This window comes from Lutra lutra, chromosome 3 (assembly GCF_902655055.1).
Source record: "Lutra lutra chromosome 3, mLutLut1.2, whole genome shotgun sequence".
Lineage (NCBI taxonomy): Eukaryota > Metazoa > Chordata > Mammalia > Carnivora > Mustelidae > Lutra > Lutra lutra.
This window is the reverse complement of record NC_062280.1, coordinates 73,954,882-73,982,235: the sequence shown is the minus strand read 5'-3', so window position 1 is coordinate 73,982,235 and position 27,354 is coordinate 73,954,882. Positions and strand designations below refer to the sequence as shown.

The 27,354-nt window shown below is 38.8% G+C and overlaps 1 protein-coding gene across 1 annotated transcript in view; it reads right to left on the bottom strand.

Moving 5' to 3' along the window:
• AGPS (alkylglycerone phosphate synthase) overlaps positions 1-25,565 on the bottom strand; it is a 142,264-nt gene extending 116,699 nt beyond the window's left edge. The window contains exon 1 of the mRNA XM_047722274.1: positions 25,192-25,565. Coding sequence (XP_047578230.1) covers positions 25,192-25,451 — 260 coding nt within the window. The 5' untranslated portion in view covers positions 25,452-25,565. The remainder of the gene's footprint in view (positions 1-25,191) is intronic.
• Between the last annotated feature and the right edge of the window lie 1,789 nt (positions 25,566-27,354).

Genomic DNA, 27,354 nt, shown 5'->3' with positions numbered 1-27,354 from the left:
AACAAATATATCTCTGGAAAAACCAGCTACAGAAAATTCCTACAACTGAAATAATAATCCCACTAACTTCTTTTATTTGGGGGAAAAAAAAAAAAACTGAAGCTGAGTTACCATTAGAAATATAAGGGGCTAATGAGGGGAGAAAACTATTCTAAACTTAATTTAAAATGTATACACTTTAAAATAAATTTAATTATCATATCTAGTCTACAGGTCCTACAAAATTATTGCTTTTTTTTTTTTAAGATTTTATTTACTTATTTTGTCAGAGAGAGAGAGAGAGAACGCTCAAGTAAGCACAAGCAGGGGAAGTGGCAGGCAGAGGGAGAAGCAGGCTCTCTGCTGAGCAGAAGGCTGACAAAGGACTTGATCACAGGGCTATGGGATCATGACCTGAGTCAAAGACAGATGCTTAACCAACTCAGCCACCCAGGCATCCCTTACAAAATTATTTCTAAAAACTCTAATAGCAAAACTATATAAAACTATTTACAATGCTTACTTCCTCAATCTAACAGTGCCAACTAATTTCCTTTTGCTAACCTAAGCAGCTTAGTTAAAAGCACAGTAATGTGTGTATACTATAAAAGAAAGTCCCTTTACAAAAAAGAATAGAAAAATTTATAAAAAAAAAAAAAAAGATATGGAGGCAACTGGGTGGTTCAGTCGGTTAAGCTTCCAACTCTTGATCTCAGCTCAGGTCTTAATCTCAGAGTGAGTTCAAGCCCAGGCACTACCCTGGGCTCCACAAAATAAACAAACAAAAAAATAAAAATTCATTACTGTTTGAAAAATCTCTTTGAAAATAGAAATACAGACCATTAGTCATTTATACTTGTAGTAGTATATATTCCAAATATTTGGTGCTAGGGCATGCATGTTATATAAATATGTACTCACACAAGCCTGGTATCTGCCATTCCAAATGCCTGGAAAGACATAACTATCTTGTCCCTTACCTTCATGTCTAGGTCTACATAGTGAGGAAACAGTTCTAATCAGTATCAGGGAGCTGTCTTGGCAAAAGACAAAAGCAAGGATATACCCTTCCCTTGACCATGTGAGCTCTCTAATCCGTACTTTTTTTTTTTTTAAGATTTTATTTATTTTTTTGACAGAGAGAGATCACAAGTAGGCAGAGAGTCAGGCAAAGTGAGGGGGGAAGCAGGCTCCCTGCTGAGCAGAGAGCCCGATGCGGGGCGGATGCGATGCGGGGCTCAATCCCAGGACTCTGAGATCATGACCTGAGCCGAAGGCAGAGGCTTTAACCCACTGAGCCACCCAGGCACCCTCAGAATATAAACATTTTAAACAACACTACCCCAAAATTCTCATACTAGCCATCCACAGACCATAATTGTGCAAGCACTGCCTTAAGGCACAAGGAAAAGTTGAGAGTAGAAGCCTCACCTGTTGAATAGCCACAAAGGAATACAAAGCCTTAATGTAAATGGTTTATCAATTTACTCTTACCCAACCTCTATCAAAATCAGAAGGGACTGGAACTGGTGGGAGAGAAGGGGACAACTTTAAATTCATTGCACTATGGGAGAGGATGGACCTGAGGAGAATTCTGCAACAAAACAAGAGGGCAAAGTGAGGGCACTCACCATGTGGAAGACAGGGGAAAGGCAGTAACAGGAAATGGGAGATTTGGTTATGTGACAGAGGAGGCAGACAGGTCTACAGCCAAATTTTAGAAAGGATTATCCTGTAAGGGGGAATGATGGCTATACTTTCTGACTCGAATTTCAGCAGTCAACCTGTTATGGAAATTTTCCTAGTTTACACATGTTAAAGGAGTTATAAAGTATAAAAATTAAGATAATGGCTTATCGAATAACTTGCCTTTAGCACAATATGTTTATTCAAATTCCAATTTATGTAAGGCCACAATTTATGTGGCCACCAATGCCACACACCAAGTAGAGGCAGCAACTCCTAAGAGCCACAGGAAAGAGTTGCAAATGACAAGCAGCACAATGGTGACCACTGTGTACATCATACTGACAATCAGCACACCAAGTAGGACAAGAAATTGCTAATTCTCTTTACTCTTGGGGTTCTTCCTTTTCTTCCTAACGCATAAGGTGGTATTTATTAGAACTTTGTCCTCAATATTAAAATGCCATGGCTGCCACTGCCTATGCTTTCACCTTCAGACATTATTCCAGCACCAGATTCTTCTTACTCTTTCTATACAGTATACTGCAATAGTAGTAACAGTGTGTAATACTGTAAAGCTGAAGGTTTTATAATCATTACCTCATTTCTTTTTCACATTGAAGTATGTGAGATTAATGATGTAAGTTTTATTATTCCTATTTAAAACAGAAGAAAGGGGGCACCTGGGTGGCTCAGTCAGTTAAGCGTCTGCCTTCAGCTCAGGTCAAGATCCCCGGGTCCTGGGATGGAGCCCCACAACAGGCTCCCTGCTCAGCGGAAAGCCTGCTTCTCCCTCTCCCTCTGCCCTTCCTCCCCCATTGTGCATGTGTGCATGCGCGAACTCTCTCTCTCTCTCTCTCAAGTAAATAAATAAAATCTTTAGAAAATAAAACATAAGAAAGGTTTAGAAAGAGTCAGTAGCTTGTCCAGAGTCACACAAACGGTACATGACACAACTAGTATTTAAATCTTGGTCTTGTGGCTCCAACGCTTCTTAATTACCAAGCTATGATTTCAGTGTATTCATTGATTGCCACAGGTGGAATACAGAGAATATAGTATTCTCATATATATAGCTCAATATAGCTCAGAGAATATAGTATTCATCTCTAGCTGAGAGGAAAAGGCTTCACTTCCAGTTGCTTTGGAAAGTTCAATAATCAAGCAAAAGCATAAAAGCACAAGGACTTTTCCCATGCTAGTAAGTAGCGCAAATTAGCTAAAGCATATAGTATATGCAAGAAAGTCATGGAGAACAGCAAAAGAACTTTGAATACGAAATTAAGGGATTACGCTTTATTACTTCAATAATCAACAGGGAGCAATAGGATCAAAACAGTATATTCTATGCTTCACAGAGCCACCAAAAGTAAAAATCTAACAGCATCTGCTTTAAAATTTTGCTATACTCCAGTGTGGATGAAACTCCAATTCTTTAATATAGCCTACAATGTCTTTTGCAATCTGGCTCTAAACTACATTTTTACCTCCCTTAAGAACAATTCTTCCAGCCACACTGAAAGTTAACACATTTCCTTATATACATCATTGATTTTTTATGCATATATATATATATATATATATATGTATGTATATAAACATATATACACACTTCCCCATCTGAAATACCCTTCTCCTTCTAGAAAACTATTTATCCATCAAGAACCAGTCCAAAAGTTACTTTTCCTCTAAAGCCTTTCCTATCTTCCTGAGGAAGAATTTATGGCTCCCTCTGTATTACATTGTTTATAGCATTTACTATGTCATAACTTCTACATATCTGTCTCTATCTCTACTGGGCTGTTAATAAATTTTGCGACATTAGAATGTAGCAGAGCACTAGCAGGTAGCAAGTACTCACACTTCCTCTGAACAAAGATTGGTCTGGTAATGGAATGGAGAATCATCTGAAGGGGAAAAAATAAAGGAAGACCAGAGTAGATGTGAGACAATTAAGATTTTTATCTAGGTTGGTGTCAATGGGAGAAAAACAAAAATGTCTTGATAATCACAACTAGTAGACTCTATCTGGTGTGTTAACAGCCTGAATAAGGGAGAGGGAATGGAGCTCAGCAAGGCCTCATAACTAAGACACTGGCCTTGAAAGGTATCTAATAACAGTTGAAATAAACAGAAATAGTGGAGTATTAGGATTGAATACTAGTACTAGGCTAAAATAACGACCTTATACATGCATACTAGGTTGAAGAATTCAGCAAGACAGTCAGAAAGAAATGTACATTAAAAATGTGAAAATGGAAGTTGACAGAAATATTAGAAGTTCCCCCCAAATAGTGGTAAAGCTAATACAGTCTGAGTCGATGAGGTTATTAAGAAAAAAAACGTTAAGAAAAAAAAAAAGGACTGGCTCACTTGGTTAAGCGGCTGCCTTTGGCTCAGGTCATGATCCCAGGGTCCTGGGATCAAGCCCTGAATAGGGTTCCCTGCACAGTGGAGAGTCTGCTTCTCCCTCTCCCTCCGCCTGCCGCTCTGGCTACTTGTGAGCACAAGTGAGCTCTCTCTCTCTGTCAAATAAATAAATAAAATCTTAAAAAAAAAAAAAAAAGGAAGAAAGAAAGAAAGAAAAAAGGACTAAAAAATTAATCTCAAGAATTTGTAAATTTAGGAAGCAGAAGGAAGAAAAGTCAGCAAAATCATGGCCAGAAGAGTAGGAAGAAAACCAAGATAGTGTAATAACATGGGAGCTAAGGAAAGAGATATTAGGTACCAGGTATTGGAAACTGCTCAGTAAAATGACTAAGGATTTTATAATTGGATTATTGATGGCTTTTAAAAGGGCTGCTTCAAAAGAGTGACATAGGCTGAAAACAATCTCAATAAATTATCTGAGTGTAATTTTACAAAGCAGGAAAAAGCAACAAAGAAAAAAAGACTAATGGGGTTCTGGGAAAATGGCTAAGTAAGAGGATCCTGAGCTCACCTTGTCCCAAGACACACTAAGATAGAGCTACACAAGTGCAGCTAACTCTGAAAACCACCCAAAGACTGTCAGAACAGACTTTCCACATCAAAGGGTAGGAGATGCAGAAACATAATTGGGAACCAAACTCTGGTCCCCACCCGCACCTCTCCTGCTCACCCTTCCCTCCCATTCCCACCAACCCTCTCTCAGAGACTAACCACAAACAAAAGGGATACCACAAGCAGAGAGAAGTGGAAGAATCAGACCCCACCCTAAACACTCCAAACTTGGAGCCCCTTGGAAGACAAATTCTCATAACATTTGGCTTTGAAAACCAGTGGGGCTTAATTCAGGGTGTTTTTGCAATAAGCAGGGCTTAACTCTAGGTACTTTAAAAAAAAAAATCAGCCAGCATAGCTCTGGGAGACACCCCAGAGGGAGATTAATAAACAGTCTCCACCCTTAAAGGGCCAGCATAACAAATAACCTAGCAAGATGCAGCATAGAAGCAGCAGTTTGAAAAGTACCTGGATATAATGAAGGTTTATTCACTAATCTCAGAAGGGCACTAGAGGGACAGGGATCCTTAGGAGACTTCTCCAAAAACAAAAATGCTGGTGGGCACCATTTCTCTCACCCTACCCAAGCCTAGATAGCCGATCACTTACAGGAACCAGCAAGGACACTCTCTACCTATCTTGTTAGTATCAGGCACCCTGCAAATGTTCTGCTTTGGATCCACCCCTCCCAACCTGACCCACTCGGCAGGTGTGCCTTCAAAGCAGCTCTTGCCCCAACTCTCCCTGGAACCTGCCCCAACTCTCCCTGGAAGCTACCCCAACAAGGACCAGTGCAACTTCAAAGTGACTCCTGTCCTGGGAAGCGGGGAATATAATCACACACCGGTGTGCCTGCAGTCCCAGCAACAAACCTCATAGCTAGCAGTGCAGAGAATATGCCCTTCTGATTAGTCCTGGACTGGGAGAAGGCATCTGTTCTGATGGCCCACCCTGCCCACAAACGAAAGCCTTTCAGGGGACAGTGTGAGAAGAGCACCCTGCAGGTCAGTGTGAATACAGACCAACAGACAAGTTGAGGACAGTCACCTGGTCTGACTGCTGACACTATCCAACCATAATCAGTGGCCCCCACATTGGCCCCTTAACAACACAAGGACCAAACCCTGCCCAGTGCATCCACAAAAGGCAAAGAGACAGAAGACTGTGTCCCAAATGAAAAACAGTACAAAGCCACAACAAAAGAGCTAAAGCAAATGGAGATAAGTTAGGGGTGCCTGGGTGGCTCAGTCAGTTAAGTGCTTGACTCTTGATCTCAGCATAGGTCTTCATGTCAGGGTTGTGAGTCCAAGCCCCACATTGGGCTTGACACCCACTTTAAAAAAAAGAAAGAAAAAAAGAAATGGAAATAAATTATATGCCTGATAAAGAACTCAAAGTAACAGTCATAAAGATACTAGACTTAAGAAAAAATTCAGTGAGACCTTCAACAAAGAAATGATACATATATAACTATATGTCAACAAAGAGAATTAGATATATATAGTCAGAAGAACAAAATAACTGAAATTAAAAATACACAAAGGGAGGGGCGCCTGAGTGGCTCAGTGGGTTAAAGTCTCTGCCTTCAGCTCAGGTCATGATCCCAGGGTCCTGGGATCGAGCCCCGCATCGGGCTTTCTGCTCAGTAAAGAGCCTGCTTCCCTCTCTCTCTGCCTACTTGTGATCTCTGTCTGTCAAATAAATAAATAAAATCTTAGAAAAATACACAAAGGGAATTGACAGCAAATTAGAGGAGGCAGAAGAACAGATCAGCAATCTGGAAGACAGGGTAATGGAAAGCCACTAAGGAGAACAGCAAAAAGGAAAAAAAAAAAAAAAAAGAATAACAAAAATGGAGATTAGGTTAAGGGAACTCTGCCACACCATCAAGTGTAATAACATTTGCATTATAGGGATCTCAGGAGAGGAGAGAGAGAAGGGGACAGAAACCTCATCTGAAAAAACAATAGCTGAAAACTTCCCTAATCTGAGGAAGAAAATGGACATCCAGATCCAGGAAGCACAGAAGGTTGCTAACAAGATGAACCGAAGCAGGTCCACACCAAGACACATAATTAAAATGGCAAAAAGTAATGATAAAGAGGAAATCTTAAAAGCAGCAAGAGAAAAGAAAACTGTTACATATAAGGGAAATCCTACAAGGCCATGAGCTGATTTTTCAGCAGAAACTTAGTAGACCAAAAGGGAGGTGCATGATGCATTCAAAGTACTGAAAGGGAAAACATTCAACAAAGAATACTCCACCCAACAAGATTACCATTCAGAATAGACAGAAATATGGTTTCCCAAACAAAAGTTAAAGGAGCACATCACCATTAAACCAGCCTTATAGGAAATGTTAAAGGGAATTCTTTGAGTAGAAAGAGAAGTCCATAATGAGTAAGAAAACTGTGAAAGGAAAAAATTTCACAGGAAAATGCAAATATGTAGTAAGAGTAGATTTATCACTTATAAAACTAGTATGCAAAGAAGTGGTAAAGTCAATTACATCTATACAAATCAGTCAAGGGATTTGCAAAATAAAAGGATGTAAAGTGTGGCATCATATATACAAAACGTGGGTGTAGTAAAAATTTAGTGCTTTTAGAATGGTTTCAAACTTAAACAATCACCAATCTGATACAAACTGCTATACACATAAAATGTTATATGTGATCCTAAATGGTAACCAAAAACCAAAAACCTATAACATAAAGAAAGGAATTCCTTTTTTTTTTTTTTTTTTAAGAGAGAAAGAGAGAATGTGCACATGTGGGCATGAGGGAGGGGCAGAGGGAGGGACAGAGAGAATTCCTAGCAGACTCCATGCTCAGCAGTCTGGAGCCCAACATGGGGCTCAATCCCATGACCCTGAGATCATGACCTGAGTTGAAATCAAGAGTTGGACACTAACTGACTGTGCCACCCAGGCATCTCAAGAAAGAAATTCAAATGTAACACCAAAGAAAGCCATCAAACCACAAGGGAAGAGTAAAAGAAGAAAGAAACAGAGAAGAACTGCAAAAACAATCATAAAACAAGTAACAAAATGGCAATAAGTACATACCCATTAATAATTACTTCAAATGTAAATGGACTTAATGCTCCAGTCAAAAGACATAGGGTAAATTATACTGGAATTTTTTAAAATTTAAAAAAAAAAAAAAGGACATAGGGTGACTAAAGGATTAAAAAAATAACCAAGACCCATCTTGCTACCTATAAGAGATTCACTTCAGAACTAAACACACATGCAGATTGAAAATGAAGGGATAGAAAAAGTTTACCATCATATGGGAACAAATGAAAGCTGAGGTAGCAATATTTATATCAGACAAAATAGACTTTAAAACAAAGACTGTACCAAGAGACAAAGAACACTTCATAACAATAAAACAATCAACAAGGGAATATAACAATTATAAATATGTATGTACCCAACATGGATGCACCTATATACATAAAGCAACAATTAACAGACACAAAGAAAGAAACTGACAATAATAAGATAATAATGGGGGACTTTAACACCCCATTTATATCAATGATCAATCAAAGAGAAAATCAAGAAAATGCTTTAAATGACACATTAGACCAGACGGACCAAACAGATATATTCAGAACATTCCATTCAAAAACAGAATTTACATTCTTTTCAAGTGAACATGAAACATTCTCCAAAATACATCACCTTAGGCCACAAAACAAGTCTTGATAAATTTTAAGACTGAAATCATATCATCCATCTTTTCCAACCACAACGGTATGAAACTAGAAACCAATCACAAGAAAAAATATGGAAAAAACACAAAAACATGGAGGCTAAATCACATGCTACTAAACAATGAATGGATCAACTAAGAAACCAATGAGGAGGGGCGCCTGGGTGGCTCAGTGGGTTGGGCCGCTGCCTTCGGCTCAGGTCATGATCCCAGGTCCTGGGTTCAAGCCCCACATCGGGCTTTCTGCTCAGCAGGGAGCCTGCTGCCTCCTCTCTCTCTGCCTGCCTCTCTGCTTACTTGTGATTTCTCTCTGTCAAATAAATAAATAAAATCTTTAAAAAAAAAAAAAGAAATCAATGAGGAAATAAAAAAATACAGAGACAATGAAAATGAAAACACAATAGTCCAAACTCTTTGGGATACAACAAAACCTGTTCTAAGAGGGAAGATTAGAGTATTACAGGCCTACCTCAAGAAATGAGAAAAATCTCAAATAAATAAGTGAACCTAACACCCTAAGGAGGTAGAAAAAGAACAAACAAAGCCCAAAGACAACAGAAAAAGGAAGTACTTAAGATTAGAATACAAATAAATGCAATCAAGATTGTAAAAACAATAGAATAGATCAATGAAACTAGAAGCTAGTTCTTTGAAAAGATAAAATTGATAAATCTTTAGCAAGACTCATTAAAAAAGAGAGAGAGTGAGTGCTCAAATAAAATCAGAACTGAAGACTAACAACCAACACCACAAAAATACAAAGAATTATAAGAGAATATTATAAAAAATTATATGTCAACAAATTGGATAACCTAGAAGATCTGTATAAATTCCTAGGAACATATAATCTTCCAAAATTGAATTAGAAAGAAATGGAAAATTTGAACAGAATGATTACTGGCAATGAAATTAAATGCATAATCAAAAAACTTCCAACAAACAAAAGTCCAAAACCAGATGGCTTGACAGGTGAATTCTACCAAAATATTCTACCAAAATTTTAAGTAAGAGGTAATACCTCTTCTTCTCAAACTATTCAAAACAAACCAGAAAAAGAAGGGGGGCCTGGGTGGCCCAGCTAGTTAAGCATCCAACTCTCGACTTCAATCAGGTCGTGATCTCAGGGTCGTGAGATCAAGCCCACATTGGGCTTCATGCTCAGCAGGGAGTCTGCTTGAGATTCTCTTCACCCTTCCACTCCCCCATTCACACACACTTTCTAAAATAAATAAATCTAAGAAAGAAAAAGGAAAACTTCCAAATTCATTTTATAAGGCCAACATTACCCTAAAACCAGAGAAAGACACTACCAAAAAAGAAAACAAGAGGCCAATATCTCTGATGAACGCAGATGCAAAAATATTCAATAAAATACTAGCAAATCAAATCTAACAATAAATTTTAAAAATCACTCACCATGATCAAGTGAGATTTATTCCACAGATGCAAGCATGGTCAAATATTTGCAAATCAATTAACATGATACATCACATTAACAAGAGAAAGGACAAAAATCACATGTACATCTCAATAGATGCAGAAAAAATAACTGACAAAATACAAAATCCAGGGACGCCTGGGTGGCTCAGTTGGTTGGGCAGCTGCCTTCGGCTCAGGTCATGATCCCAGCGTCCTGGGATTGAGTCCCACATTGGGCTCCTTGCTCGTCGGGGAGCCTGCTTCTCCCTCTGCCTCTGCCTGCCATTCTGTCTGCCTGTGCTCGCTCTCTCTCCCTCGCTCTCTCTGACAAATAAATAAATAAAATCTTTAAAAAAAAAAATACAAAATCCAGTCATGACAAAAACTCTCAATAAAGAAGGTTTTGAGGGAATATACTTCAATGTTATAAAGGCCATATATGAAAAACCCACAACTAACATCATCCTCAATGGTGAGAAACTGAGAGCTTTTCCTTTAAGATCAGGAACAAAATAAGGATGTCCACTCTTGCCACTTTTATTCAACACAGTACTGGAAGTTCCAGCCAATGAGACAACAAAAAGAAGTAAAAGGCATCTACACAGGTAAGGAAGAAGTAAAAGTTCCACTGTTTGAGGATGACATTTTACTATATATAGAAAGCCCTCAAGATTCCACCAAAGAACTATTAGAACTAATAAATGGATTCAGTCAAGTCGCAGAACACAAAATTAATATACAGAAATCTATTGCATTTCTTTCTCTTTTTACGATTTTATTTATTTGAGAGAACGCATAAGCATGGGGAGTGGCAGAGAGAGGAAGAAGCGGGCTCCCTACTGAGGGAGCCTAATGTGGGGTGCGATCCCAGGACCCCTGGATCATGACCTGAGCCACCCAGGCACCCCTGCTACATTTCTGTACACTAATAATGAAATAGCAAAAAGAGAAATTATGAAAATAATACCACTTACAATTACACCAAAAGGAATAAAATACCTAGGAATAAACCTAACCAAATAATTCCAGTTACAATTACCCCAAAAGGAATAAAATTAACCCTCCTCAAACCATAAAACACTCTTGAAAAAACTGAAGATGACACAAACAAATGGAAAGATATTCTATGCTCAAGGACGGGAAGACCCAGTATTTTTCAAATGTCCATATTATCCAAAGCAATCCACAGATTCAATGCAATCCCTATTAAAATACCAACATTTTTCAAGGAACTAAATAAATAATACTAAAATTTGTATGGAACCACAAGAGTCCAAATAGCCAAACAATGCTGAGAAAGAAGAACAAAACTGGAGGTATAACAATCACAGATTGCAAGATATACTACAAAGCTATAGTAATCAAAACACTATGGTACTGGCACAAAAACAGACACACAGATCAATAGAATCAAACAAAAAGCTCAAAAATAAACCCATGCATATATGGTTAATTAATCTACAATGAAGGAGGCAAGAATACGCAATGGGGAAAAGACAGTCTCTTCAACAAATGGTGCAGAGAACACTGATTAGCTACATGCAAAAGAATGAATGTGGACCACTTTATTACACCACACACAAGAAATCAATGCAAAATGGATTAAAAATTTAAATGTCTGCCCTGAAACGACAAAAATCCTGGAAGAAAACACAGGCAGTAATTTCTTTGACATTGGCTGCATAAACCATTTTTCTAGGTATGTCTCTTTGAGGGAAAGGAAACAAAAGCAAAATTAAATACACCAAAGTGTAATTTAGGACTACACCAAAGTAAAAAGCTTTTGCACAGCAAAGGAAACTATCAAAACAAAAAAAAAGGCAACCTACCGAATGGAAGATATTTGCAAATGATATAGCCAACAAGGAATTAATATCCAAAATACACAAAGAACATACACAACTCAACACCAACCCCCTCCCAAAATAATCCGATTAAAAAATGGCCGGTGGACCTAACTAGACATTTTTCCAAAACAGACATACAGATGGCCAACAGACACATGAGAAAAGATGCTCATCATCACTAACTGTCAGGGAAATGCAAATCAAAACCAAAGTGAGATACCACCTTACACCTATCAGAATGACTAAAATCAAAACCCAAGGAATAATAAGTGTTGATGAGGATGTAGAAGAAAGGGAACACTCGTGTACTGTTGGTAGGAATGCAAATTGGTGCAGCACACACTCTGAAAAACAATACAGCAGTTCCTCAAAAGATTAAAAATAGAATTTCGATATGATCCAGTAATTCCACTACTGGGTACTAACCCAAAGAAAACAAAAACACTAATTCTAAAAAATATATGCACCCTTGTTTACTTAAGTATTATTTACAATAGTCAAGATATGGAAGTAAACCAAGTGTTCATCCTTGGATGAATGGATAAAGAATATGTGTGATATTATTACAATGGAATATTATTCAGCCATAAAAAAGAATGAGATCTTACATTTGCAGCAACATAGAGAGACCTCGAAGGTATAAGGCTAAGTGAAATAAATCAGAGAAAGACAATTACCACATGATTGTGCTCATGTGTGGAATTTAAGAATCAAACAAAGGAAGAAAGACCCAAAAACAGACTCTTAAATACAAAGAACTGGTGGTTGCAGAGGGGAGGTGGGCAGAGGGATGGATGAAATAAAGGGGATTAAGAGTATACTCATCTCGATGTACAATGAGTAATATACAGAATTGGATCCTTATATTGTATACTTGAAACTGCATGTTAATTATAATTTGATTTTTAAAAAATCATCAACTAGGAAAAAAAGAAAAAAAAGATTGAGGCCCAAGAGGAAAACAAAAGGATGACTCATGAAGCAAGATTCTGGGGAAGGAGTCATCAAAAAGGACAAGCAGATGATCCAGCTGTGACATATTTCTAAGTATGATAACCAGAGTAAGTTCAGTTCATTTAGCTGCCTGGGCAACTATTTTTGAACTAAGATCACCACCACTCATTTCTAGGCAATTGCTGATTAGAACAATGTAGACATGTGACTCAGCTATTGGGAACAGGACAGTTCAATTATTTGCTGCTAACTGGCTGAATATCCAGGAGGAGAGGGGTTACCATATTTTAACATTTGGACAGAAGAGCCGAAAAGGCTGATTTCCTTAGAGAAACATGTAGCAGATACTAGCAAGAAGTGATGCGAGCAAGAAGCCTGATGACTTTCTGGGTTTTAGTTCTAATTCCACCCTGTGGCAAAGCTCTTTTCCTGCCCTTGAGGAAGATGCCCTGGTACTCTTTTTTTTTTTAATATTTTTATTTATTTATTTGATATAGAACGAGAGTGAGAGAGAGAGAGAGAGAGAGCACACAAGCTTCAGGAACAGCAGGCGGAAGAGAAGCAGACTCCCTGCCGAGCAGGGAGCCTGATGTGGGGCTTGATCCCAGGACTCCGGGATCATGACCTGAGCCAAAGGCAGATGCTTAACCAGCTGAGCCACTCAGGCACCCCGGTGTCCTTGCACTCTTCTTTTTTTCAGTTAGCTCAAATTAACTGATACTTTTAAACAAAACTCCTAATGAACACATGTGCTAACAAATAAGAATTCATTCTTAAAAAAGGTTGCCTCTTATATAAAATCTGAAGACAGGCATAGCAAACTAGAATGTACTTTCTGAAAATAATGGCAGATGGCAGGAAAGAACTTGGAAATAAAGCCAAAATCAGACTGGAAATCTAATAATTATGTTGGGAAGCTACAAATATTTTGCAAAGACAAAGCAGACAAAATACTATCTGGAAATCAAGATCAACATAAAAGAACAAAAGCAGAACCTTTTACTTTAAAAAAATAGAATTTTAAAATTTTACTTCAAAAAGGGATTACCACTATGTCAAAACATCAATTCTCAGATAAAAATGTCCAAAAATTGAAAATGTGAAAATGGAGATTGAAGAGTTAGAGATATTAACTGAAAAATTCCCTCAATAGTAGTGAAAGCTAATACAGGAGATTTTACTTCAAAAATGAAGCTACTAATTTTCTTTAATATTCATCAAAAATAAGATAGACTAACTGAATAGAGAAAATGATGAATTAATGGACAGATATGTGATAAGGAAACATAGTATGATGTTATGGTAGAATCTAAGTGGTTGGTATAAAAATGTTTATTACAGGGTGCCTTGGTGGCTCAGTGGGTAGCCTCTGCCTTCCTCGGCTCAGGTCATGGTCTCAGGGTCCTGGGATCAAGGCCCGAGTCCGGCTCTCTGCTTGGCAGGGAGCCTGCTTCCCTGTCTCTCTGCCTGCCTCTCTGTCTACTTGTGATTTCTCTGTCAAATAAGTAAATAAATAAATAATTCTTTTAAAAAATTTTTTTAAATGTTTATTATAAAATTGAATTTCGCAGTATGTTTCAATTTTTTCAACATAATATGTTGGGAGAAAAAGAAAACTACAGACATTATAATTCCTTTTTTTTTTTTTAAGATTTTTATTTGATTGATAGAGAAAGACAGCTAGAGAGGGAACACAAGCAGGGGGATTGGGAGAGGGAGAAGCAGGCCTCCCGCTGAGCAGGGAGCCCGATTTGGGGCTCGATCCCAGGAGCAGGAGGCAGACACCCAACGACTGAGTCACCCAGATGCCCTGACATTACAATTCTTAAGTTGCATCACAAGATGTAGAAAGATTTGACCAAAGAGTATGAGCCATCTGAATAAGCATGTAGTGTACCATATTTACTGATAACAATAAGTGGTTTAAACTGGCACACCTGGTGTGCCTGGGTGGCTCAGTTGGTTAAGCTTCTGCCTTCGGCTCAGGTCATGAACCGAGTCCTGGCATCAAGCTCCACATCAGGCTCCCAGCTCAGCTGAGAGCCTCCTTCTCCCTCTCCCTCTCTGTTGCTCCCCCAGCTTGTGCGCAGTCTCTCTCTCTCTGTCAAATAAATAAATAAAATGTTAAAAAATAAAAATAAATAAACTGGCACATCTTAGCCAGTTGCCTCAGCTCTCTCTCCTCATCACCTCCAAGGCCTAGGCAAAGTTAAGCAATATTTCCTAGGCTCTCTGTGGTCATGTTTTGGATTCCCCTTAGCAACCCAGGCCTAAACATTGCATTTCCTTTTAGGTGAATTTCTGGAAAGCTGCTTTCTTAAATTTTAAGATATAAATCTGCTCAAACATGATAGGAGTCTTTCTCCTGAGATTCCAATAATTTCCAATTCTTTATTCTCGGTCAAAATTAAATCCGAAGAAGCAACTGTGCTTTATTTCTGCCTCTGTCCACCGAGATGGATGAATAATGTATTCCAATGTTCTTTAACCCATTTAAAAAATTTCCAATGTTCTTTAACCCTTTTAAAAAATTTGTCTTATGGAAAGTTTTAGGTTTTTAACTGTAAAAAGTTTATCACAGCATTCTTTATAATAGGGAAAGACTGAACACAATAAAAAGTGATACTGTCCTGGTTGAACTTAGAGTACCTATATATAATACAATACCTGATGAGCCCCTGAGGATGAGGTTGCCATTAACATTCCTTGACATAGAAAGTTATATACATAAGATAGTGAAAAATAGTGGTTTCAAGACATTATTACAGCACAACTTTATACATATATGACATATCTAAAAGATGTCGAGAAGCTATAGTGTTTATCTCTTCATTATTTTCAAAGTCTGCATTTTGACTGTTTTTTTCTTCAAATAAAATGTGTTACATTTCAGCATCAATTAGGTACCCTCTGATTTTTTTAAATTGTAAATTAACAGATATTCTGCTCTCAGAATAAGACTTCTAAAAGCTATCCAGGTAGCTGAAGGCCCCCAACATTACTGGGCCAAGTGCCATACCGGTTCTTTATTATACTGTCTACATTCTCTTACTCTTAATTCTTCTGATTCTATTTTCATCCAAATGCTCTCATCTATGTTTTTACCCTCAGAGTTAAGAATTTTCTCATAACATCTTAACATAGAAGAGCACTCCTCCACCATTCTAATCTATGTTTCTTTGAAATGAAGAGGCCCTTCCATTGCTGTACGAGTCATCATTTCTCCCACTTCTTGCCTCTAATCTAGCATTTAGCACCCTGCATTAACAGAAGACATATCAGTTTTCCTTAGTAGACCTACATGTCCCATAAGGCAGAAACTATGTGCTAATTCTCCCCAGTCCTTAGCACATAGAAAACAATAATCAACTGCCAACAAACTTGAGTAGATGGAAGTTTCAAACAGCTGAGAAGATGCCAAGAGGTATCTAGCTGCTTTAAATGAATTAAAGTCTCCAGGCCTAAATATTATATTGCATGATACTTAACAATGATTTAAGAGTTATTATTTATAATATAAGAAATCACAGGGAAGAGATAACTGACAATTGCCTAGTCTCGATTCTCAAAAATAAAAAGACCCTCAAAACGCACAGACCCTGAAGCCTGGTGTCCGACAAGCAAAGATCTTCCAGAAAGTGGCACAAGGAAAGTTGTGGAAGCTAGAAAATGTAGGATGAATAAGAGACCTTGACTAAAACAGCAGAGACAGGTAAACTAGGAGCTAAGGTTTCAACGGTACACACTTTAAACAGTGTGGGGGTGGGAAGATTATGAATTGACCTCAGCTGCACTTGTTACTCGCTTAAAACAACACACATGTGCATCCCCTTAAGGTATTTACACATAGTATTTCTGTGCCCAGAACACTCACTCAACTAGATATCCATAGAACTTAACACTCTCATCTCCTTCAAATATTTGCTTAAATGTCATGTTCTCCAGTGATATCCTTTTTAAAATCTGAACACTACCCCCTTACTCTGTTATTTTTCTTTTTTGCATAGCACTTAGCATTTTCTAACACACTTAATAATTGACTTATTTACTGTTATTAATTATCTATTTCACCTATAAGAATATAAGTCCCATGAAAGAATAGATCTTTGCCTACTTTGTTCACTGATGTAGCCCAAACACCTAGAACACAAATGACCAATAAAAACTTGTTTAATCCACAAAATGGTTTTAAGAAAGATTTTGAAGAAAAAAATGACTAGAACTGGTGATATCGGCACAGTATCAAGGAAAAAGCTCTAGACTTAAGATAAAAGATCTGGATTCAAATCTAAGCCCTACCACTTAGTATATATAGCAAATGACTGTTTTCTAGCAAACGTCTGCAAACTTCAGTTACTAATCTGTAAAACGGATGGTTGTGAAGATCAGATGAGATAAACGCGTATAAGAGTAGCAATGGGTTAAGCATCTGCCTTCGGCTCAGGTCATGATCCCAGGGTCCTGGGATCGAATCCAGCATCAGGCTCCTTGCTCAGCGGGGAACATGCTTCACCCTCTGCCTGCTGCTCCCCCTTGCTTGTTTGCTCACTCTCTCTCTCTGACAAAATAAACAAATAAAATATTAAAGAGAGGGGCGCCTGGGTGGCTCAGTGGGTTAAGCCGCTGCCTTCGGCTCAGGTCATGATCCCAGGTCCTGGGTTCGAGCCCCACATCGGGCTTTCTGCTCAGCGGGGAGCCTGCTTCCTCCTCTCTCTCTGCCTGCCTCTCTGCTTACTTGTGATTTCTCTCTGTCAAATAAATAAATAAAATCTTTAAAAAAAAAATTAAAAAAAAAAATATTAAAGAGAGAGAGAGTTCAATCTTAAAAGAAAAAAAAAAAAATGAAAGGAAAGCCAGAAAGGTAACTTCATTTGGAAACAAGAAAGGAGAGATAATGAGTTAGATTTCAGTATGCAGTTGTGCTGTCCAACATGGTATGTAACTAGCCAATATGCCTATTTAAATTTAAAAATTAATTAAAATTGAATAAAATTTAAAATTCAGCTCCTTGGTCATAATGATCATATTTCAAGTGTTTAATGGCCACATGTGGTTAGTGGCTACCATATTATATAGCAGATTACAGATCATTTCCAGCATCACAGAAAGCTCTAGAGCACAGTGCTGATTTATAAACTTTGAGTTGACAGCAGAATAGAAACCGAGTGTTATTTTAATATCCCTGATGCTGGATTCCTGGAAAGCTCAGGATGAAGAAATGCAAAATCCAACCACATAAACAATCTGAGTTGGAACTGCAAAATGTGAATATAACAAATGAAATAATCCAGATTATTTCATTACAAGGTCCTAGAATACATGAACACACCCAAGGTGATAATATGAGGTCAACTATAAATAGAGTTTGGAGAAGCCCAGTAAAGTTACTGACAAGAATTTGGTCAGCATGCCAGCTTAAATCTCTGGTTAGTAACTTCAGATATGCCTGCAGGACAAATATTACATGCAATACAATAGTTTTCTTAGTGAATGATAAGATACCTATAGCTCCAAATCTCACCCAAGAAGCAAACTACCTCGTCAAAAGTAACTGCAGCTACCTAGAATGGTATAGCGTTCCTTAATGAATAAGCTTATTTCAACTATAAAAAGATCTAGAATTAAATATACAAATGTTTGAGAAGGGACTCACAATCAGATGTTACTGTTTTTGTTTCAAGAAAGCTATGCAGAAATTGATCTTTTATATACTTAGAAAATTGAAGAGGATTTCACTTATAAGAATGACTGGCTTGTAAAAAATTTCAAATGTGTAACTGAATTATAGATTTAGACTTGTGACTTTAAGCTGATCTTATAAGTTTATAAATAACATTTGAACACTGCAAAGACTTTAAGGTCACAGTGTTCAAAAAGGCAGTTTAATGTTTACAGGAATGATATAGTATCTAGGAACATCTTATTACCTCAAACAAATTATATACTTAAGAAGATTGAACATATTATATACTAACTACCATTTTAATCATTTTAGCCTATTTCTATGCAGCAATATCTATAAAAACATTAGATATGTACTTCATATTAAAATCAATAAATTTTCAAACCTAAATTTAGCAGCCACCTAAATGCTCATCCTGAACAAAATGGATAAACTGAATGGGATGCCTGGGAAGCTCAGACGGTTAAGGGTCTGCCTTTAGCTCAGGTCATGATCCCAGAGTCCAGGGATAGAACCCAGAGTTGGGGCTTCCTGCTCAGCAGGGAGTTTGCTTCTCCCTCTCCCTTTGTTCCTCCCACTGCTCTATTCTCTCTCACTCACTCTCTCTGTAAATAAGTAAATAAAATCTTAAAAAAAAACCACACACACATAATGTATAACTCACAGTGTATATCCATCCAATGAAATACTACTCAGCAGTAAGAATGAACAAAATACAACTAGACATGAAAACATAGATGAGTATTACAATCATAATGATAAGGGAAAGAAGCCACACACAAAAGAATATACACTGCATGACTCCATGTACATAAAGTTCAAAACAAGCAAATCCAACTCCAGTCAAGGTTGCGGTTTTCCTGGTGGGAGGTGAAGAGGAACATGAAGGCTTCTAGGGACTGACTGGTAATGTTGTTTCTTAATCTAAATACTGATAAGATGGATGTGCTCGCTTTGTGAAAAGTAATTAAGTAAACATGATTTGTGCATCTACTTTTATAATAAATGTATTAAAAAATTAATTTATAAATTTTATTAATTTATATAAATTTATAAAAGTAATAATTTATATAAATTTATAAAATTAATAAAAATTTAATTTAAAAGTTTAACAAAAAATAATAAGTATATACACAAACATTTATAACCACCCAAGTAAGATTGTAAGCCATGTACCATCCCAAATTATCCCAGGACCATCACTACTATGTGTACTATACTTTGGAAAATTAACATATCAAAGAAAAGGGGAAAGGAAGGGCATGTCCCCAGAAGAGCAATAATTCTGGTGTAGAGCTAGAGTACATAGTAGGTACCAAGGAAATCAGAGGTCTAGAAAGGCCAGTTTGTTCCCCTGGAAGACCTTAACTGCCCTAACCAAGAAAACTGTGGAATGTATTCAGTAGGCAATGGGAATGACACATGCAAATGATGCAGGTGGAAGACTACCTACCATAAAGTTTTCAACCCTTTCCCTTAATTTACTCAAAAATGTGTCAGTAATACCTCCATTCCCTGACATCCAGTTTCCAGTCTGGAGGGACTTCAGAAGAGTAGCTGACCTGACCTCCCCAATGGTCACACAGTCATCCCTCCTCATGGGAGGAGTGATTTACCTGGTTAGTAATTTCTGAGAAGAGGCACCAAGCATCTGGAGTCAGCCTTCTCTCTCCTTAGAATCTATCAGCTACAAAGTGGTTATAATAGAGTCTCTCTCAGGGCCATCTATAAAGCTTACTGGAGCTGGCTCTGCTCTAGCAGGGGAGGCCTTCTGTGGTCCAGCATTACCTGTGACTGTATATCCAATTCTGAGTAATTATTAGGTAGTCCAAATCTAAGCCACATTCTCCAACCAACTTTATTTGTAATAAAGCTGGCATTTTTATCTCCACCTGTCTATACTCTATGTATTCTCAAATGAAGCTGAACTCAGATGTGGGACAGTAATAAAATTAAATATTACTTCTAAAGCCTAACAAATGAAGAGAATACTAATGGGGGGAGGGTGATTACTATTTCATGTCAAAAGAGTAAACTCTACTCAGGATATTTTGATTTGGTTTGGAGTTGAAATTAACATACTAATCTGCTAAACAACAGAAATTCTCTTCTCAATAATAAGAAAATAAAATTGAAAGGAGTAATACTTGCTTAGCATTTTCTTCTAAAGTATTCCATAAAGTACATCATCTGACTACAACAGCACTCTACTCCCCTGCAGCCTAAAAATAGATCACTTAATTTATTCCTAGATATTTTTATTAAGTGACTGGGGGTAGGTGGCTTTATAGTAAGTAACTTCCTGACATAAAGAAGTCTACTTGCAGAAAATGTGGTCCATTCCAAAATGATACTTGCAATCTAAGAGAAGTATGTTTCTGTTTTATTCTCAAATTGTTCTCTCCCACAAATGAAACAGCAAAATCCACTCATAGAAGGAAATAGGTTGGTCTATTTTTTAAAACCATGCATTACGTTTTCAAAAATTAAGAATTTTAATTTGATAGGATCATATATTTTTTAATTTATTCAGTAAGTACAATATAAACTAGTGCCTTAACCATACGACACTGTACTTGATCATGATCTCTTTAATCATAAATGGTTGAAACTTGGCATGACAAAGATGCCCTCCTAGGAAACATTTACACAAGGTCAACTCAGCTTTTTTCTGTCTGGAAAACATCTACTAAGGATTCTGGGAGCTCTTAAATAATACATCATTTTTTAAAGAATGGTGTGCATAAATGGCAGTATAAGTATATTAAGCAATTGGTAGCAGCCTTAATCAGATCTTCTTTTGTTCTGAGGAGAGTTTATAACCTCTGTAAAAATTGCCATAGAACAGTTCTGACTAACCCAAACCACAACTGGGAAAGCCGTTAACAGTGCAGAGGGATGGATGTCACAAGGGATTTTTTTCTTCATTTTTCTAACATTACAATAGCTTTTTTTTAACTGAAAAAATCTAAAACCAAGGTATAAAAGTGTCACATACTTAATTGGCATTTACTATGATTTTCAAGAATCTAAAACTGCAACCAGTAGCAAGATTAAAAAAAGAAACTGTTCATGCAATTTAAAGAAAAACAGAGTGTCCAAAAGCAAACCATCACTCATCATTCTCAAAACTCTGCTCAGCAATTTCAAATAATAAGAATATATGTTCCTGGATAGAAGTAATTAGAACCAACTCATAGGAGACCAACGTGATAAATGCAACAGGTTATGATTGGCCCACCCTCTTAAATAGCCATGTTGCTCAAGACTTTTACCATCCCTCTTCTATTATCATTGCTCCAAAACTCCCATGGCATAGAGTCACATAATTTTATGTATTACTTAATGCACTAATTTCCAAAACTCAAATCCATCTTTTCCTCTATTCTCACTGCCATCATCTTGATTTAATCCTTCATTATTTCTCACCTGTTCCACTATAACAGCTCCCTAACTGGTCTTCCTATGTGCATTCTCATCCTTCTCCAGTCTATTCTTAACACTGTACGTGGATCCAAACCCAAACCCAATATGATCAAGTCTCTTCCCAACTTAACTGCCTCAAGGGTTTGCTGTTACCTAATCTCCTTGGCTGCTTCATTTTTCTTCATTACACTTATAACCATCTGACATACTGTATTACTTATTTGCTATCTCCACCCCAACTAGAATGTAAGTCCATAAGGGCAGAGTTTTTGTCCACTGCTGTATGTTGCATAGTAAGCACTGAAATAGTCACACATGAATGAGTGAATGAGTAAATGAATGAATTAATGGACTGATGATCTACAGGCCAAGGCCTCCACGACCGGCCAGGGCCCACCTCTTTTTATACCACTCCCACCTCTACCAATACTGAATTGTTCAATTACCTAAATACAATATGCACTTTCATGCCCCCTTGCTTTGCCATATGCTATTATCTTTGCCTGGAACTGTCTTCACCATCCAATCAATCTGCCACACCATCATCCATATTTTAAAACTGTCTCTAGAAAGCTTTCCCTGACCCCAAGGATAATCACTCTTTCTTTCCTTTGTGCTACATCTATCTATATCTGTATTCATAGCAGCTCTACTCAATCTGTACTGGAATGTGTATCTCCCTTACCACTGTGAATTCTTTGAGGCGAGGACAATTATTCATCTCTCCGCCTTCAGTGCCTAGGACAATACTTGTCATAAAGCAACTATTCTATAAACATTGGATAAATTAACATACATATGAAGGTCCTGTGAGGGAAATGAAAACATGAAGTTTCAAGAAGTCACTCCTTCAATTCCGTGATGATAACCAGCCCTGAGATAGAAGAATTACAACCAATGACATTATCCAAGGTAATCAGAGAGGAGTTATACAAATAACACACATCAGCAAGTGATTCCAAAATAAGAGACAAACAGTCACACTCACACTTTATTAGATTTACATGCTGGCTCCTTGCTCCATCATTCGTCTTCCCTTTAGACTCAACTTGGCTGCTGGCAAACTGAAGCTCAGCTAGGCAGAAGGAAGTTGAAGGGAGACCTTGGCTCCCCAACAACAATATAGCAAGTAGATCACTCTCCAAGGGAGATCATTCTTCCATCTAATAAAAGTTTTTATGTTCCCTCATATTTTGATTCAAATTTCAAAACAGTTGTACAGGGCTAGATTTTACCACTAGCCACACCTAACTCTGAACCAAAGACCAGAGCTTTCTAACCATAATCTACACCAACAATAGGTAACAGTTGTGCACACCTTCTGTCTATGGAGTAACCACAGAGACCAGTCACCTTCAGCCATGGGAAGCCTCATTCATTACCCCAGTGTGCCTTATAAACATTATTATTTTTCTCTGACTGCTGCAGATAAAGGCCCCTAAATCCAACTATAAGGAACACCCGACCTACCTACTTAGTTCTAAGATTGTGAACATGCATAAAAATGTACATCATACAGATACATACAAATGAACAGACATAAATGTACATGAAGCCATTTGGAGAAAAAAAGTTTTAAACCCAATGATGGCTCAAATAACATCAAGTGAAGCCTGAGGCCAGGATGTGATCCTTGATTCCTCCCTCCCCCATCATTCAGTAAACAAGTTATAAAAAATTTACGTTTTAATATTTTTTCAAATAGATTTCCCTACTCCCAATATTGTGCCTTAGTTCAGAATGGCAGTATTTGTCATCAGAGTAATAGTCTCCTAATTGGCTACCCTGTCCTTGGACTCAATGAAAATTGCATCTACCATTTCATCTGAAGGGTTATATAACCAGCAATGCACTTAAAGCACTTGATCACTTAACTATGTATTGCTGAATTCTCACAGCAATACTACAGAGCAGGAATTACTGTCCTCATTTTCACAGACAAGGGACTGAAGCTCTGAAAAAGGTTAAGTGACTTGCCCAAGGTCATGCAACTAGAATCATGTAGTGGAAATCCAAACTCAGGCCTTTGTTCCCAGCCTTAACCTTCCGCTTAACCTTCTTCAATTCGGTTCCCAAACCAACCTTTCTAAAAGGTAAATGTAATATTTTTCCCCACATAAAAGCCTGCAAACAAGACTTGCCTCCAGCCCTCACCCTCTGTCATTGTCACCCCCTCCTACTCCAGTGAACTTCCAACAGTTTCCCAATCTGTCTTTTGCTGTTTTATCTGTGAACACACTGTTTTTCTGCCAAAAACACTTTTCTCCTTTGTCAGGTTACTTCCAACCCAAACTTCAAGATTTACTCAATCCTTACTCTGGGAAGCCTTCCCCCTGACATACAGACCTAAAACTAGGGTTAGTGACCATCTGCTATGGTTATCAGCTAAATTTCTTACCACACTGTATTATGACTTTACCCTACTAGGCTATTAGTTTCTTAAGTAAATACTGCATTTTGTATTCCCAGTAGAGTAAATACTAGCAGATGAAGGACTCATGAATGTGGAATTAATAAATGAATTCACCACAAGTAGTACAAGTTAAGAAATTGACCCTAAAGTTAATACAACCTACTCTGGAATTCTAACATGCAACATCTGAAGCAGGCTTTGTAAATCTGTTCTATTTCTTTATCTGTAGGAAACTCAAGAGTTTGAAGAGGAATAAAAGAAATAACAGACTTAACACAATCTCTGGCACACTGACAGTATCATTAAACATTAGCAACACTTTTTTTCCCCACTCTGAAAGTTCGTCCACATGACAAAGCCACATCTCAGAAAATATTTTCTCTGGTAGCTGCCATCAGCGCTTAAGATTTCTCCAAAAAGTAGTAAGCCAGGATCACTTAAAAACATCCTCAGCCACAGGCAAGGGTCTTGCAGCTTCTAGTTACAGCAGAGTTCAGTAGTCACCACCACAACCTAAATCATTTAACTAGTATCTGAAGTTTTTTGCTTCTTACCCATCCCTCACTTTTCTCCCTTCAAAGTCAAAGACCATGCCCCTAAGCAAATGGAAACCTGCCCCCACAGAAACCAGTCAGCACCTTCCCCCAAGAACCACCTCTCCCCACTCCCAGTCTAGCGCGAATTTGAAGAAAGCCATCACCTAGTGCAAACTTAAATCTTGGAGGATCATGTCAGAAACCTTTCTATCCATTCGAAGACCTTATCCCCAAGTATTAATTCAGGATAATGAATTCCTGGCATTAAGACTCCAAGAAAACGGGTCCCCCTGAAGTCTTCCCCAATAACAGTCCTTCAGATTTGTTACTCTCAAAGTGACAAAAATGCACCATTCCATCCCGCCCCCTTACTGCCAGAGTCCAGGGTCTCGTCCACTCTCTCTCGAGACGGTTCTTCACTTTCAGGGACCGGGACGCTTTCCTCCCACTGGTGTCACCTCCTTTCCCACCTTGCCTTTGCCCTCCCGCTGCACAGGCCTGGCCTGGTCTCACCGCCAGCCAGCTCCACAGAGCCGCTACTCACCGCTTCTTGGGGATGGTGCCTGACTCCTGCACGGCGGGAGTGGCAGTGGGCGCCGCCGTGGCCGCCGACGCGGCTCTCCGCGCTTTGCACTCATTGGTACTCACAGCCTCCTGGGGCCGGCCCAGCAGATGGCCCGAGAGAACCCGGAGCCTCCGCCCGGCGCGGTCCCGGTCTGGATCCGGGTCCCGGTCCCGGTCCGCTGCGGAGCCGGAGCCCGCACCCACGCCCGTTCCACCCGCTGCAGCCTCCGCCTCCGCCATGGCTTCCGCCTGTGCCGCCGCCCCGGACCGCTGGGCGCGGGTGAAAGGTCGCTTAGAGTGGCGCCCGGCGCGACCATTCGCTGCGGCGCATCCCGGCAGCCACCGCGGCGACTGGGCGGCTGGTGCCATGCGCCGGGAGTCTCCAATCTCAGCTCCCGCCCACCGCGCCCGCCTGCCCGCCCTCCGCGGTCACGCCTCGGACGGCGAGCACCTGCCAGGCAGGTGAGTGTGAGCGGTCCCGGATTGGTCCAGACACGGCTCGGTGGAGCTGGACCAGAATCCAAACCACAAGCTTCCCGGGATGGTCTAGTACTCAGGGTGGTGACCTCGGGTGTCGCCTTGGCCTCCGGAGCAGCTTTACAGGGCAGACGCCTAGGACCAGGGTGCTGCTGGACCTGACAGCTTAAGAAGCGCCATTCTTCTGAATGAGCTCCGGCTTACTCCCCGTGTCCCCTCCACGTCACTAAAGTAACTCAAAACTGTCTCGTTGCTTGTAACCACTAGAGCAAATAGCGGTCATTTTCTCCTCATCTACTTAGTGACTGGCACTGTGCTTAATACTAGATCTCAAGTAATCTCCATTGTACGGATGAAAAAACTGAAGCTCAGAGACACTAACTTGCCTGAGGAGGTAAAGCTGAGTTGCAACCGAGATTCTTTTTCCATTCCTTACTAAATGCTATGCCCTTCCTTTAATGGAGCCAGGCTTTATTGCTGCAGATAGAATTGCCCAACAGCTGTTCTTAGGACTTCTTGCTTTTCTACAAAATGACTTTCTGGATAATAACACTTGGTGAAATTAGGGGGATCTCACAGGACAGTGCACCTTGCAGATCTAACCATCGGAAATAAAGTTCCTTTTTGCATAATGAGCAATTCAAAGATAAGTCTTGGGAATGGTAAGAAAATGGGTTGCCATAGGCATTCTAAGCCCAATGAAGTCACCTTCTTTCCAAATAACCACCTTCTTTCTAACACAGGCTCTGTGAAAGAGTTAAGATATCCCAGGAGCTATTTGACTAATATAAAAGAACTACTTAATAGTTCTGAGAAAATTCATACAATGAGGAAGATGATTTAACTACCAGATCTCCAGCTCTTAAAAGATAGTTCAACATTAAATATCCAGGTTAGCTCTGGAATCACTGAGCCCAACTCCTGTGTAGCTGCTCCTTTTCTCCATTGGCTATTTAAAATGGAGACGAAAAGTAACAGGGGCAAATCGCTGAGAGCTGGAAGGGGAAAGTCTTCTCAAGCTTGAGAGTTCAGCCACTCTAACCCTCAAGCTTCTCACAAGCTTTCTACATGCTATTAGAAGAGCTTTAAAATTTGCTTGCAGTCATGTAAAATTGGCATTTTTCTTGCCAAAAATGCTATTAATAAGCAACAACTTACTCAGAATTTTTTTTTTGGAATGAGACTGGTCTATTAATTTTTGCTTGACTCTCAGAGAGCCTAGTCTAACACTAGGCAATAGTTGACTGATTTCTTCGCTGTTGTCCAAACTGAGGTATGGATATACTTCTCACCAACTCTGAGGATGAATGCTCAGTGGAAAAATTAGAGATTTTTTTTCAAATATATATATACAGTAATGAAATACAGGCAGTAAAAACATATGTACCTAATTCATTACTATGTGCTAGGAGATACAAAAGTATGTAAGTCAGTGCCTCATCTGCATGATATAATCAGGCTAATTAGGAGTTAGGATATATGTGGGGCGGGGAGATGTATGATACTGTTGGGTAGGATAAGCGTGATGTAGGTGAAGGGTTTCCTACCCTCTCTCCTAACAAGAACAAAGCCCAAGCAGAGTGCCTTGAAATTTATTTCAAAGAGAGAATGTTCCACACAAGGTGTGGTCCATTGAGATGCTTATGATTACCACAAAAAGCAAAAC